The sequence below is a fragment of the Cheilinus undulatus genome, linkage group 15, assembly GCF_018320785.1.
Source record: "Cheilinus undulatus linkage group 15, ASM1832078v1, whole genome shotgun sequence".
NCBI lineage: Eukaryota > Metazoa > Chordata > Actinopteri > Labriformes > Labridae > Cheilinus > Cheilinus undulatus.
This window is the reverse complement of record NC_054879.1, coordinates 18,262,631-18,279,639: the sequence shown is the minus strand read 5'-3', so window position 1 is coordinate 18,279,639 and position 17,009 is coordinate 18,262,631. Positions and strand designations below refer to the sequence as shown.

General features: G+C 38.2%; 1 protein-coding gene across 1 annotated transcript in view; it reads left to right on the top strand.

The window, feature by feature from the left end:
- Positions 1–17,009, top strand: part of LOC121522718 (ephrin type-A receptor 6-like) — a 237,683-nt gene that overhangs the window by 135,346 nt on the left and 85,328 nt on the right. Inside the window, exon 5 of the mRNA XM_041807340.1 lies at positions 2,421–2,756. Coding sequence (XP_041663274.1) covers positions 2,421–2,756 — 336 coding nt within the window. The remainder of the gene's footprint in view (positions 1–2,420; positions 2,757–17,009) is intronic.

Sequence of the window (17,009 nt, the reverse complement as noted above, 5' to 3'; positions counted from 1 at the left end):
TTATTTTTGAATATTTACAGGTGCTGTCAATTTTTATAGAATGCACTTAGAGCTCAGTCTAAATTACAGTCTTGCTGTGGTGGACCTCAGGGGTCAAATTTGGGTCCTTTGCTCTTTTCATCTGCAAGTGCTGTCATGTTATGATAAGGAAAACTAGATGGATTTAGGTCTCTCGAAATCTTTATTTTTCTTTTGTAATTGTTATTTTTCTTCTCTTTACCCTAGAAAAGAAATATTTTAACATTTGTGAAACAGAGGGCAAAGTTAAACAGCATCATTTTACATAATTTAGTAGATAAGATAAACCGTTAAAGTCATCTGATGACTCAGAGTCACACCTAACCATTCACACTCATTCACTCCACATTCACACACTGATGGCAGAGAGAGAGAGAAATTTGTCCCTCAGTGTTACCTCATCCCATTCCTGCGCATCCATACACAGCCAACTGTGCATCAGTAGGTAGTGTTGGTCATACCGCAATCAGAAGGTTGTTGGTTTGATTGATGTGTCCTAGGGCAAGACACTTAATGGCAATTTGCTCCAACTGCTTCGTTGGTGGTGTGTAAATGGATATCGATGCGTATGGATGGGATTTGCTTATACTGATGTCCAGCAGATAGCATCCTCTGGTGTGACCTGCAGTGTAAAAGCGCTCTGAGATGGCAAGAAAAGTGCTGTACAAGATCAAGTCTATTTACCATTTAATCATATATACATACACACCACCAATGAGCAGTGGGAGCAAAATGGCTTAAGTGTCTTGCCCATGACCTTCATATTGCGAGATGATAGACTCTACCTACAGAGCCACAGTCACCCCAAATAGAAAACATTTGAAATTGAACTATTTATTTTTGGATACCACAGAAAAAAAGGATTTTATCCTGAGTTTAGTTCATTTGTAAATCCAATTCTGACAACCTCAGGGCAGACAAAGCCTTGCGCCCCCCTTGAGATCTTTTGCTCCACCTCTAGGGGGTCCAGGACCCCAGGTTGGGACTCACTGATATAGATGCTGCTGAGTTAAACAATGCATTAATGCATTAAAGTCTCTGTATTTTAGGTGTATTGTATGACAGGCAGCTGTGTCATGAACCACAAGGCCAAATTTTCAAAGTATATAAAATTAAGCTTCAAAATCATGGAAAATTTGGCAGTATATCTGTTCTAGGATGTTGTGGTTATGTTGGTTGAATGTGCCAAAGTCAAACAAACAGCTAAAAACTGAATAGAAGAATCATCTGTCTGCTCTGGTGGTTACAACTCTCTTTTTAAGCCACCAAAGAAACAATCACTATTACTTCATGACAGATGGACAGTTTAGAGATAAAAAGGCTCAGTTTCACTTTCACATCCTGTGTTTAACACTTCAGGTATTAGTTAAATCTCATTTTTTGAGATATGTGAAGTTATGTCGCTCTCCTGTGTATGAGACGTCTTTGTTGTTTGGTTGCTGCTGAAAAGACTTCATTTCCTGATGTTGCTATTCAATATAAAAGTCTTCAATGATGAATACAATAAGAGGCTTTTATGGTGACAGACTTGGCAGGAATAGACCATGTCTATCATCATTTACTAAACAACGCTATCAACTTTACAATCACAATGCTAACAAATAGGAGGGATTGAACTGTTGCTGCTTTGAGAGAGACAAAGCCACAGCCTGCTTCTTTTAATCATCCAGAACTAAAGACAAGTGAAACATGGATTAAAAAACACCTCCAGCCAGTAAGGTGTTTTTGTCTTTGCTGCTGGTTCAAGTGAAAAATAGACAAGCACTCAAGTACGCAATTAGCCTGCCCTCTGACCTTTCGGAGAAATCTGTGCTGTTACGATACTTCTAATGATCCATAGGCCACTGTAGCTAGTAGATTTGGCAATTATCTCATAATGAATACAAACAGCATTAAGGTGGTTCTTAATATTTAATGAAGGCAGTGGCATCAGCTAACAACAGACTGTATTCAAATGAACTGCTCTGTGATTTTAATTCGCTGAAGCATTGGGGAGGAAGGTAATTCAAACAGTACACTGTGACATCATTGACAGCGTTTTTACATGTTTAGAGCAACCTTATTCCAGTATTAGTGCGTTTACACACATATTTTGGATTTCACTTTTCACATGACCTTTTGTTACAGTGATTTCTGGAGGTTTTGAAGGCAATGGTGCAAGAAGGGTGTTTTTGTTGTTAGTATACTTGGGTCCAAAACACTGGTAGAAAGATCATGAGATTTGTGAATGAGGGACAGTGAAAAAATGGGAACGTGAAAAAGTAGCAATTTGTTGAATGCCAACTTGACAAAACATTGTGTTGCTCCCTCTAAAAATCCTTAGCAATGAAAGAACTAATTATATGATTGTGTACATTAGCCTGAATTGAAATCTGCTACAACCTTCTTTTCACTACCCACAGGCCCTCCATCTCCTCCCCGTAACGTGATGTTTAACCTGAATGACACCTGTCTGATGCTGGAATGGTCCCCTCCCAGTGACACAGGTGGTCGCAGGGATCTCACCTACAACGTCCTGTGCAGACGCTGCGGCCCAGAGCCAGGCCAGTGCCAGCTCTGTGAGGAGGATCTTCGCTTCCTACCAAGGCCGTTGGGTCTGACCAACGCTACTGTTACTGTCACGGACTTCTCAGCAAACGCCAACTACACCTTTGAAATTGAGTCCCTCAACGGTGTTTCAGACATGAGCTCCTTTCCTCCCCAAGTAGCCGCCATCACCGTCAGCACTGATCAGGGTGGTGAGTATGTATTGTTTGATTTTTTCATGTTTTTTTATGGTAGTGTGTATTGTATCACTATTATTGTTCAATGTGATCTTTGAAATTTTGATTCATTTACTATTACTTTCTGTATAAATGCCATCTTATTCTTAAGCAAGCTTCATAACAGAAGGTACTTTACCATATTTTACACTTTACATTTCAGCAGCTCATATATAATTCTTCACTTTCACACTGTATTTTTAATTGTATAACTCCAGGTACTTCTGCTATACTTTAACATGTGCTGAGAAATTAAATCAAATGGAGATTTAATCACAAACTGTCCATCAGAACTGAATGAACTGTGAACTACAAAAAAAATACATACTTCAGATTATGGCCTACCTCTGCAGGCTGAAGTTTTAATGTATGATGTGCATTTAGTCTAATTATAAGAATAAGATATCTGAATATGATGTGCTAAAATGGGATTTGCACCAACATTCTAGTTTAATCCCTCGTAACCTTTCTCTGGTAGTAAACACTTATTAACATGCAGTTAGCATGATGAGCTTTTTCAGTAGTTTATCACTGAGGTTGTAATGTACCTGAAGACACTATAAAGTAAAATAGAAAAGGACTGTTGGCAAGTGTGTCTGGGATGCAAATGCATTCAACATTTTAGGCTGGAAAAAAGAAGTGTTATACATGTATAATTCTTAGATGGGGTTGAAAAAGGATTTTCATTACATTTCTAAAGTGGCATGCTGGTTTAGTAAGCTGTAGGTCAGCAGTAATACTTGAGTGATTGGAATAAAGTGTAGATGACTGGTGCTCTCTTATCTACTTAGAGCTAAATGGCAGAACTTGAGTTTTTGCTATAATGGCAGGCATGGATTTACCACCAGGCCAATTGGGCTTGTGCACTGGGGGCCTCCAACCTCTAGGAGGCCTTGTAGCCCAGCCATTTGTTTCATCCTGCCTTTGATTTTACTATATTTTATTTTTAAAAATAAAAGTAATAATACAATTTCTGCCTTTAGGTGTTAGTAAATATGAATGCATTGATGCAGAAATGTTTTTTTGACAAATAAAAGTTTTCTGGTTGCTTAGGTCACAATGACAACAAGCCAGGTGACGGTGGGAGCTGACGGTGCCTAGGAGAGTAAAGTGGATAAGAAATAGGGTGGTTAGGGGGGCCTCCAAGACTTGTGGCCTGGGCCCCTCATGCATTCTAAATCCAGGCCTGTATAATGGTGACACATTAGTCATCAGTCATGACAAGAAATGTGGAACTTGCCACTCGATGTTTCCTTAAAACTTAATTTAAAGTTGGGATATGTTGTCTTGTACATCATCAGTGTGATCCGGTAGTATACCGTTTTAATGTATTTTGTATATTTTCTGTCCATGTAAATAATAAAAGAGAAAGACAAACCTGTAAGCTAGTGGGGCCTTAGCTATTAGGGCACATTTATATCCCATATCTTTCCCCCTAAGTGAGTGTAACAGTCTGAGTGTTGACCCAGACTGACATTATATTTAATGTTCCTTTAGTATTCTTACTTTTGCATCTTTATCTGCTGCTGGGAAGATGGCAGGAGGCCAGAGTGAGGTTGTCTCTACCTACCTTCCTGCTCTAAATAAGGTTTTTTTATGCTGAAAGGCCCGTATTTCCTCTGGGACATGGTTGTTGTGTGGAACGCTTATGCTTTTAATTTGTGAATTGCAAACACTGTGTTTTCTTTTTTCTACCTCCTCCCTCTGCTTTCCTCCCTTGACTATTTCCTTTACACTTTTTCTATTGGTTGTTTGTCCTCCTCTCTCTATTTCTCTGCCTCTCTCTCTCTCCTATTTCCAAACATGTTTGTTTTTTCTTCTCCTGTCTCTCCTTCCCTCCATCCCCAGGTCGCTGTGGGAGTCTGGTAGAAATACATTTTCCTATATAGCCAAAACACATTAAATGCATTATTTTATGTCACCAGGGAGAGTTCGAGCATTTATAGTTAACTCAATGTTACACACAGCCTTTTTATTTCATTAGGAGGACCAGTTTAGCACATAGTCGTGACAGGTCCCCAAGCCGCACACAAGAGCCATTTCATCACTAATATACCCAGCTGCAGCATTTTAAAAGGCTCAGGGGAAGAAGCAGATTGTTGGCCATCAGCCAATGATGAGCAGCCTGATAATTTTTTTTTTCTTTTTTTTTAACCACTGTCACCTTGAAAAAGGTAGAGTTAGATTAGACAGGAAATGGTCAGTTTCACTAAAGTGATACATGTTAGTGGTGGGATAGGTTTACAGATCATTTTAAAGTGCAAAAACAAACCACTGTGCTGCTGATCTTGGTTGGCTGTTAAAAGTCTTTGTGTGTTTTTTTCATCGTTCAGCCTCCGCTTTTGTGACAGGTGGTAGTAAATGACAAAAGTCTTTACAGTGTACATGTTTTTAATGAAAAATTATTTTGTTATGAGAAGACGCAGTAATTCCAATTAATGATGGATTGAATCATTGATTTTACAAGCTTTTCAGCCCATTAGAATTACCTTTTACCTGCCTGTTTTACATCAATACTTTTTTCATGCAAACCACTGCATAATATTTGATAAGAATATAGATTTTTCTTCATCCTGGAGGTTATGACCAACTAAACCTGCTAAATATAATAACCTTTTAACCTGGAACAACTGAATGTCAAAGTAAAAACAGATTAAATAAAGTAATGTCGATTGAATTAAAAACATATGAAAAGGGGTTAAAAGGTGATTGCATCAAGCTTTTTGGTCAAGTAAAAGTGTAAAAGTATTGGTTTCAAAACTACTTAAAGTATAAAAGTAAAAGTAATGTAAGGGGGGAAAAATTCCATTAAGGGCAAAAGCTTAGGTCGCACCACAGGGGCCTATAGCGCACTACCCCACCTCCCCGAAAAACATTTTTGTAAAGGCCATAATGATATAATGTTAAAATGTTAATGTTATATAAAAATGTTAATGTTGAAAAATTTGGGATGCACCTGTTTCAGTCATATTTATGCCCATTGAAAATGAACACATTTTAGTGCAATGGAAATACATTCAAGAACCATATATGTGTACTACCAACCTTCTCGCTGGTGCTTGGTTGGGACATTTTGCTCAAGTTCTCAAGTCTCTGCCATGGACATCTTCGTACTAGGCTACATACGTCTGCTATTTCCTTGCTGGAGTGTGACGTGATTTGTGTCGTGCGCAGGTGCGATGGATCACGTACAAACAAATAGGGTGTTGGAAAGGTATTATGATTATACTTCTCATTCAACCACAGTCAAATTCATTCTATCCAAATGGCCTGATTTATCTGGATGGGTTTTTGTTTTTTTTTTATTTGTGTGTTTTTGAACAATGCCAAGCTGGAATGAAAACAAGCTGAAATGAAATAGCAGTAACGAGGCTTTTTTTTCAAATGTAAGGAGTAGAAAGTACAGATAATTACTTGAAAATGTACGGAGTAGAAGTAAAAAGTTGGCTGAAAAATAATTACTCCAGTAAAGTATAGATACTCAAAATTTCTACTTAAGTAAGGTAGCGAAGTATTTGTACTTAGTTACTTGACACCTCTGGGTGGCAGCATCATGCTGTGGGTATGCTTCTTGGCAGCCTTCTCTAGAAGGCTTGAAAAGGTAGAGGGTAAAATGAAAGCAGCAAAATATGGGAAAATCAGGACAGTCTCATTCAGTCTGCAAGAGAACTATGGAAGCATACAGAAAAATCATCACAGAAAGGGTTTAAGAAAACAAGGTGCATGTTCTTGAGTGGCTGAGTCAAAGCCCGAATTTGTGGCTGGACTTGAAAAGGGCTGTTCACGCCTGATCCCCATGCAACCTGACAGCTTTAGCAGTTTTGCAAAGACAAATAAAGTCGAGGTGTGCAAGCCTGATTGAGACCTATCAACACAGACTCAGTGCTGTGATTGCAGCCAAAAGTGCATCTACTAAATACTGACTTGAAGGAGGTGAATATTTATGTAGTCACTTGTTTGACATTGTATATTTGTATTTAATTAACAATACTTTGTAGAAATCTTTTTTCACTTTAACTTTAAAGAGTTTTTTCCCCAAATCTCCCAAAGCGTGTAGAGATATCATCTTCAACTGGAAAGGGACGAACATTAAACCCAATGATTTATCTTGAACTTTATGAAAGTACCCTGAATATCTTATCAGATCATCTTTTAGTCAGAGTCGACATTTGTGCGAAGTGTGTTGAAAATCCCTAAAGAGTTCTGAGAGTTTGTAACAAAACGTCATGCAGTGCACATGGACAGACAACCCAGAAACATAATGGCTCTGGATTTTTCTCTTTCTGGTATGAAAGCACAAAAATAATCCTCTGTGAAATGTAGTGATACTGAGCTTCTAAATGATCAGTGAAGTTAATAGTGTTTGTCTGTGATCTCTCCTTAACAGTATTTTAATAAGCCGCACCAATATACTAGACATAATTTCTGGCCTATTTGTTTCTTTCACACCTTATCAAGCTCTTTTTTAAGGGGATCTGTTAGCAAGGGGCTATTGTGTCTGTTGAGAATGGGGGATAATGATTCATGCACATAAAAGTAAGTACAATCATAGCAACTTATGTCATTTCAAAGAATAGTTTGCTTTTTTAATATTGTTTCATGCTTATTTGTAACTTGGATCAATACATTCTAGAAACAGAAGCAGCCCTTTAATTGAAGCTTCTTTCTACAATTTTTAATTCAAGCGAGGAGCCATTTGTAAATTAAAAGATGTATCACAAGCAGACAACAAATCAAACTGAGAAAATTCAGATGATCATTTGTTGTGAACTAAATGCTAAATGTACTGCAAATGTCATCTATCTAAAAATAATTTGGTTTTAACTTAATTTAATTTTCTGTGTTTCATAAATTGTCTGAAATTGGACTTTTTTTTTGTTTAACAGAAGTTATTAAATACTGGTATCAGATTTTCAATTATGCAAGTTATTGTTGTTTTTGATTGTGTTTTGTTCACAAGGTCCATGGAGAATAACAGACAGTGGGATCATCTCAGTCATGTTTTAGATAAACAATGATCTTTTGACATATAATATACAGTAATTTATCAGTTTTGTATGGAATGTTGCAGTGTTGCAGATACATAAAGCAGATGTAACATACCACTTTAATGAAAATGTCAATGCCTTCAGCCAAGCCCATTGTTTTGATGATGCATGCCCATTGTCAAGTTGTTAGCAATGTAAAAGCTTCAGCAGTTTTCGAAGTTTAAAAGTGTGCAAAAGGTCAGCATATTCACCCAACTAGAAGATAACCATGCAAACCATCATAGAAAGGAAAATACGAGTGCTGCAGTGATCATTTTTCTGCAACTGCAGTGATATGCATACATACAAATACTTTTGCTCTTACAGGCTTGTTTGGAAAGGTGCACAGAAAAATTCAAACACCATTAGCATAGCGTTGCCATCAGCAGAAATGAGACAGCCATGTGGATTTCTATGTGTTGCAGGGAAGAGTCTCTGTAGTATGTGCGCTCGCCACAGATAAATTAGACTTAGTCATTAAAATGGAGATGAACCTTTTGGTAAACGCTTTGTGTGAGGTCAGTATATGATTTGTTGTGCTTTAGAAACACACACCAGTACTGCATGTATGTGAGGCACACAGAGGCTAAGGCCTGTAATAATTTCCTATCTGGAGTAACCTTTTGAATATTTTGCAATTCATAATTGCAAAATAGCTCATCTCATGTATGCATATGCATCACTCAATGTAACAGACACACATGAACTGAGACTGTGTGCAGAGCAGAGCAGAAGGATTAAAGATGTATGGTGTCTGATGTAAATCCCTGCATTTTAGGAGCAGAAGTAGAGGTACATTATAGTTGCAGCAACAAGCAATGAGGTATGGCCTTAATCTAGTGGGATAATAAATAACTACTTTAGAAGGCTTCAGTACAGGGAGGTTCAAATTTCAGACTCTTTATCATCAACTAGCTCAAGTCTAGCACGCATTAAAAGACTTAAAAACCTTAACCATTAATGAAAATGTGAGACTCCACATATTGCAGAAGATAATGACAGATTTAACCATGTCATTCTTGTTATGTGTGGTGTGCATTAAGATGACTAGCACAGCACACCAGAGACTGACCCTCAAATTACACATATTCTGCCTGCACAGCAATCAGCACAGACAGCACACTTCAGAGCAAATGGCTCCCTCTCTTGTCAATCTTTGAAATTCCACTGCACATGCTTTGGTCTGTCTCCAGTGTGTGCCATGAGTGCCACTTTTATCATAGAGGTAATGGACCCAAACAGGAGTTAGAAAGTTCAAAGCATCTGGTCATTTTTAAAAGAAAACACAATGCATTGATTCCTGATCCTAAATTTCATCACCATATCAACACTATATCCCATCCAGTGGCACAAGCCACAGGTCATCCGTTGGTCAGAGGATCACAGAGGTAATACAGTGCCATGGATGAGGAGAAGTTAACTTGAGGTGGAAAAGCACAGGCAAAGGTGGCAAAGGTACTCACATTCTGTACTTAAGGAGAAGTACAGATAATTGTTTGGGAAAAAAAGAGCGGTAAAAGTAGAAGTACTGATTTAACTCCTTTTTTCAAGTAAAAGTGAAGTACAGGCTCTGAAATGTATTTAAGTACAAGCATAGGAAAGTAAAAAGGAATTTTTACCATCAATGATACACAGTACCTCTTTTATTCTGCAAAATGAGAAAAAGTTCTGGGCACACAAAAATAGGATAGTCTCCCTCTTTTGTTAACAACCTGCACAGTGCTGGTTAGGACTGCCAACTTTTTCAGTGCCAAGTACGGTAAGGGACACAGTGTTTTGTTTTGAGCTGAGTCCCACAGCAGTGTGTACAATGCATGACTGTATTGTACAAGCAAGCGCTGTGTGTTTGATCCCTAGTTTTATGAAAACTGAAATAGCCTATGTTATTAAGAGCAAATACTCTTTTCCCAAGAATAGCCTCTTTTTGGCCTTTGGAAACTCTGATGGCACAAAGTGCAGAAAGCTTTCATCAAGTCATCAGTGATTGGCTCAAACCCATCATTCCTTCTTGTAACTGTAGAGGTGTTTCTTTTTGTATTTTTAACCCACATTTGTTTACCAACAAAAGAAAGCCATCCAAAAAAATTATTTCACCACAAGGATTTGTGGCTTTTAATGCTGTAAATGTTAAGTGGTGTATATGTGCACAAGATGACTGTTGTTGATTGACAGGTATCACTTGATTGAAATGATCAGTGCATGATGGGTTGCTTGCTGTCTCAGACCATCTGATCCAGGATCAATAAAGCATTTCTTTTTCATTACTTCCCACCTCTGACTACAGGATTTTATGTATCACTACACATCTTTTCAAATAAACATAAACCTTTTAACTTATTTGCAAAATATTCTCGTGTTGGACTCGACTGGACTTTGTAATTCCTGTGAAAACTCAAAGTTCTTTTGTGATCTTATGATCTCTAGTCTCTCAGGGCTGTGCTCCGCTGCAGATCTCTCTAAAGACATATCCAGTGGGCAAAGGCATGCACCAACCGCAGCATGTGCGCAATGCTGAGTGATACGTATGTAGTATGTGAAATATGCAAGTAACAGATTTTGTTCAGCAAGAGCCAGAGACTGAACTCTCAAAACTCAAAATCTTACACAGTCAGACATGACTACAGTAAAAGCTAAATGTGGCTAGCTGTTAGCTACCTGCTACATCCGCAGCACTAGTAATTTCAGTCTAGCTCCTTTTTGTTGCCAGTTTGATTGTGGTATGTTGTACTGGGAGTGTAAACTTACATTGTTGCCATGAATAAGTAAGTTGGTCCTCCACTTCTGATGTCCATCTAGATTTATGCTTCACAGCTACTATCATTTTCATGGCTGTTTGTGTTTGGCTAGCATCCCATTGCTGGTACAATCCTCAGAGTGCCTGCTTGGCCATCCTTAGTAACACTCCCCTCTTTGTAATAGGTCAGAGAGACAGATCTCACACCACAGGAAAATCCAAGACAGTCTGGCTGTAGGCCGTTCATTTCTGACACATCTGAGATGCCATTTATATAGCTCTTAATGTAAAATCAAACTAAAACTTTGAAAAGTTACAAGTCCAAAAGTTACCAAAAGTTAAAAGTCAAAAACCTGACCTGCAAATCTGATTATAAAATAATTAATAAAGTGAACAGTCTGCTTACAGGAATAAAGCTCATCTTCCATGAAACTATTCAGAGGAAACCAGCATAGCTTACATAGCTCTGTTAGCTGCAGAGGTTTCTAGCCAATGATGCTAAAGCAAGGCTCATAAAGCAGCTACGTAAGCTACATATCTACATTATTCAAGTCACCTTTAGCTATGTTTGATGAACCTCACGTTGATAAACTCACATTGCTAAAGCTAACTTACTTAAGATAGCATTGCTACATAGCTAACATAGCTAAACCTAAGCTCACAAAGCAGCTATGTAAGCTACATTAGTACGTTATCTACATAGCTACATTAGCTTTAGCTATGTTTGCTACAGCTCATGTTGCTAAAGCTAACTAAGCTATAGATAACGGAGCCAAAACTAAGCTCACAAAGCAGCTATGTAAGCTACGTTGGTATGCCATCTATGTAACTATGTCTGCTTTAGCTTTGTAAGGTCCATATTGCTAAAGCTAACTTAGCTTGAGTTAACAAAGCTACGTAGCTAATGAAGCAAATCAGCCAATGTAGTTTAAGCTAAGCTAAAAAACATCTATGTAAGCTATGCAGTTAAGGAGCTACATTAGCTATGTTCTGCTATGTTTGCAAAAAGCTTTTGCTGAAACTAACTTAGCTATAGTTAATGAAACTATGTATCTAATGTAGCTAACATAGCTAAAACTTTGCTAAAGCTAACTTAGCTACATTGGCTTCTATAGTAACATGTAGCTAGCGAAGCTTTGCTAAAACTAATGAAGCTAAAGTGAGCTGGAATAATGTTTCTACTTCTTAGATCTGTACTTAATTTAGTCCCTGATGAGACTGGAAGTTTAATCCAACTCTATTTAGAATTTTTAAGGTGTATTTCCTTTCTGACATATGTGGTGTCTCTGGCTAATGGTCTGTGAGTGTCTGGCACAAATGTGTGGTCCGCAGCCAGACTCCTCTTGGAGAATCTGGTGAGATAACCTTCAGAACCATCCAGGTGGCCTTTGCTGACTTTGGTTGTAAGAAGGGAATCTGCTTCAAAATTGTCATGATCATCTTGAAGTGTGTTGCAAGCACAACTATCAGAGTTTTCCATGTACAGTATTTTGACATGTGAGGAAAAAAGAAAAGAGAAACAGAGAAAGGTGTGATGAATGTAGAGAATATATGAAGAGCAAGACAAAGACTGATGAAGGAAATAAGCAGAAGAAAATGAAAGAAGATTTAAAATAAGAAGCAGAGCTGACTAAAGAGAAGGAGCAAATGAGCAAAGAACAAGGTTACAAACTAAAAAAAGGAATAAATTAGCTGACTAGAAATATAGTTGAGGGTAAAGAGAGTGCAAATTATCTTCTTCAAACTTCATTTATTTTTCCTAAAATATGCTCGTTACTGACAGTAAGTAAAGGTTGATTTTTAACAGCTGTGGTTCAGCTGACAACTTTATGATGCTCATTTTGTCACCATGGTTACAAGGCTACAGTAAGCAGGGGATCAGGTCCATATAAGAGCCCAATCACAGTCTCTCGCCTATAAGCACTGGATCTTTGTAAGTGTTAATGATGTCAGGCCTGCAACGCGTAAGTGTAAGAGTCAGCTTGAGATGGCTGGGTTGTCCGGAAACAAGGTGCCCAATCATAAAAAACAGAAGAAAAACAAATTTACAGAGCATCTTGTCTGTCTTATATGACAGTGTTTTCATGTATTAAGCAGAGTCAAGTGACAAAAGTTAATGTTGGCCCTCTGAATATCTCATTGAGAAACAACAACAACACAACAAATCCAATGTAAATAACAACAAATACACAAAATATTCCATATGATCTTCCATAATCCTTTAGTTCCTTTAAAGTTAATATTAACATTTTCCCTTTTAGTTTAGAGATTGTGTTTGAGTCCTTTATGTATAAAGGATATTCAACAGTATGTCATGCTCACATAGTTTTGTGCAAATGTGCTTGGCTATTTTATATTTTGAAAAAGTGTGCACTTGGATTTCAAAAAAATAGTTTGATGTCTTATTGCAAACTGAAAATGAACTGGTGAGAGGGGGTGGACAGGTGGAGGACTACAGCAAGCAGCAAGGGAGAAGGAGGAAGAGGAGGAGAAAGAGGAAATAGCCTGGAAACAGGAGAGTTGCTTTAATCACAGGAAGCAGATGTGCAATTGTGTATGTCACTGAGAGCAATCAGAGATGGATCAGCTTCTCAGTTGCAGTGACGCATTAGAACATTCTTGCAGCAGCTTGAGAGACTGTAATCAGACAGTCTTTTGTAGATGAAAAGCCGATTGGTAAAACTAGCAGCCTCAGATCTGCATGATGATATGGAATAATGTGGGAGGAAACAGAGAGGAGTGCAGCTCATTGACTACAAGTGTCCAGATCATTTTCACTCATTTTACTCACCTGAAGGTAAATGTAGAATTTGTTCATCTGCAAGAACATTATGGAACCAAAATTAGGGACTCACAAAGTCTCAGTTTACATGAAAGTGTGCCTGTATCTGCACATAAGCACTGTAAATCATGCATGCCTCAGGGTGAATTAGTAAGATTTTCAAAGCAAAACTGAAAGAATACTCAGAACAAAGGATCACATCAGCTTGGCTTAAACTGTCAGTGTGATCTTCATCTGAATCTTCCTGTTCAAACCATATGGATGCTCCAGTACTGAGAATGAGACTTCATCGAAACCTAAATGGATTTAAGAATGTGCTGAACTGGCATGCATGCTTTGGACACACTGCACCCATTATGTAGGCTGCAGTTATGCAGGTTTAATAGAAGGATTATTGGAATGTAAACCTGAGAAAACCGGTGCACAATGCTTTAGGATAATGTACATTTCAGCAAAATCCACGCACAGTGGGAAGAAGATCAATATTGTCAAAATGCAATTCTATAACATGACAGAAAAAGTGAGAAGCAATAATTATTATTGAAACAAAATCTCAGTTCAGTGACCCTAAATCTGTTGTGATGATCTCCAAAAGAATAATTCTATTAAAGAGTTATCAAATCTGGTGAACTCACAAAAGAGCTGACTACAAACAAAGGTTCAACAGACAGAGGTGAGGGTAAATATGAGGGAGGAACAACAGATTTTTTAAGGGACTCAAAAATATGTTTTAGTTTTATGACGTGTATTTTATATCTAAGCAGTGACACAGCTGACCTCTCTTACTGAGTTTTTTTTTTTTTTTATGTTGGACCTAAACCAGTAAAATTATCACTCCTCTTAGCTTTGCCACCGATTTTCTTAAAATATTGAATCACCAGGCCAAAACTATGAATGACCCAAAATATTGTCTGTAGCAGTGGTTCTTAATTGGTGTGTCATGGAGCTGGTTTCAGTTCATTTTGCCATAATGACTCAATTTTGGTTCTTTTCTCAGGATCTTGACATCTCAAGAAAATGAGCTTCCCCCAGGACTGACAAAAAATAGTGATACTTTGTGGCCAAAATTATATATTGATTATTTTTATTTATTTATTTAGTGTAAATCCAAACAAAGTAGCCCTAGAGATCTTGAGGTCCTGAGACCTCTGGCACCCCCCTAAGGGGGTACTGGACCCATGGTTAGGAACCTAACATCTGTAGTATATAGAAATAAATTATCAGTGTTCTAAACTAAAGGGATATTGCAAAATAATTTATATTCTACCACAGAATAAAGAGAACAATGATTTTTACTGTTATAACAGCCTGCAATTTGTTTTATGTCCTTAGTACCATGTCCAGTGGCATTTTATTTTATTGAATGAATACATAGTGTGAAATAATATCAATGAGAGAAAAAGTCCCTTCATAGCCATCCATATATCACAACATCTCTTATATTAGCACATATGTCATTATTTTAGTGTCTTTCTATCTTCCCTTTATATGTGAATCTAAAATAGCTCAGAGCTCTGATTTATTCTCAGTTATACTTCCTGACTTCCTCTTTAGGCTTCATGCTTGTTGGTAGGATGTCTATTAAAAGTAAAAGTGCGTGATATAATCTATTTCTTTTCATGCCAAATCGCACTTCTTTCTGTTTGTTTTATTCAACACATGCACAAACGTTTCCCAGCTGATGACACTGAGAAAAAGCAACTTTGAGGCTAAAAAGGGATTCCAACCAACTAAACCCCAAGAACTCTAATGCAGTGTTAAAAGGACATTGTATTTATTAAATATAATGAGGACACAGAGAACGTGTTTTGAATACAAATTGTTGGAAGCAAAGGTTTGCGTCATTGTTGTCAGTGTCTGTCAAACACCTTTAAATGATGTTTGACAGAAAACCTCATAGCATCAGATGCATAAGATTGTCAAAGTCAGGCTCTGTACAGGAGAACCTCTGGCCCACCTTGATCTGTGATGGCCCTCTGCCATGCTCTGAGCCAGTGCCGACACAACCATGCAGCTATAAACGAAACGTGTGTATTAAACTCCTGGCCCTCTCAGCCACCGTACCCTTCCAGGCAGCCCTATCCTGGCTTGGCGCCATGCTCTAACTAACTATGACAAATTAGTCCCCACACTTAATTACTAGCTTGGGAAAATCACAATGATTTTTATTAGGCGCGGCATCATAAAGCAGTGTGTCCCTGCCCCAAGACCAAAGCGTTGTGCCGTAGAAACACTAATAATAACAACAGCCATACAAATTGGCTGAGTGCAAAACCAGGGGCCCCGAGGCGCCTGCCTGGGTGGGGTGAGGGGGGAAGGTGACTTTCTGTGGATGAATCAATAGCGTTGTCCGCTGTGCTGGGTGCTGAGCTCTGGCTACATCTCTGGCTTTGCCTGCGAAGGCTGAAATCCACTTTGACTGTGTGTCAGCGGGGTAGATTTAGTTGCGATCCTTCCTCCATTATGGGTTAATAGGAAAAAGGAGCAGCTGATGAAAAATGCTGAATATATCACATTAGAGGAGAAGTTTTTTTCTCTCTTGACATACAGTTATAAGGGGACATGTATCTTGGGGGTCTTCTGTCTGATAAAGATTAAGTATGTAAGAGTGAGTGTGTGTTTGTGTGTGACCACAGCTGGGCTGATGGCACTGGCCTTGTGGAGAGAGTGGTCATAAATAGAGGCTCCGTGCTTGCCGGCTTATTAACACTTGATTTATCTGCCTCTCAGTGAGGAATGCGCGCCCTTGGCACCCAAGCCCAGAGATCGGCCCCAGGGGGCCCCAATTACCCCTTGCCATGTGTGTGCGTGGAGGTTTGTCAAGGGAATATTTTGTGTCCTGGTGTCATGGATGGCCTGTTTCTGCATGGGCCTTTTGTTGCTGTATACATCAATGTAACTATTCAGTACCAGGGTCATCTTCATCATCACTCTCTCCTTTACACACAGACACACACTTTTTACTGCCACCTGTAGAGGGAGATATACAGTGAACAAAAGGATTGGACACATTTATTCGACAGCTTGCTGCCTCCACAGTGATTTATCATCATGTTTATCCTGCTGATGTGCCTTTATCTTTTTTCCTCCTCTTCTCTGTCTCTCATTCATCTTTCTTTCCTTCCTATACTTTTACATTAAGGCCATGTACATGGGTGTTTCTGAAGGCTGTGTGTTCATCATTATAAGCCCTGACAGTACATGCCATTATATTTTACAGTGTTTACAGCTGTGTGTCATTGACATACAGTGTTAATGCTGAAGTTTAAAGGCCGCATCTCATTTTATTCATAATGTTTGACTTTTCATTTCTTGTGCATTTTAATGACATGTTTCCTCCATAATCCCTTCTGTAAAATGTCACATCAAATGTATTTTTTATCTCCCTCTGTCTGATCTTTTTGTCTTGACAAGGAAGTGCAGAAATCTTTCTCATGAATGCTGGCTGTGTGATGCATCAATTTTATCATCCTTCTGTCATCATTACGTCAATGCAGTTAGATATAGATAAGTGAAATAAAGGAAGAGATTTATCAATCCAGAAATAGCAAAGCATCCTGAAATAAAGATACTAAGATTAAATTCAAGGATAATGTTAATCTTGCACTTGTTGTTTAATCTATTGGGGCATTGTATGGAAACTATTATCCTGTAGTTTATTCTGTAGTTGATTCTTGTTCTTTAAA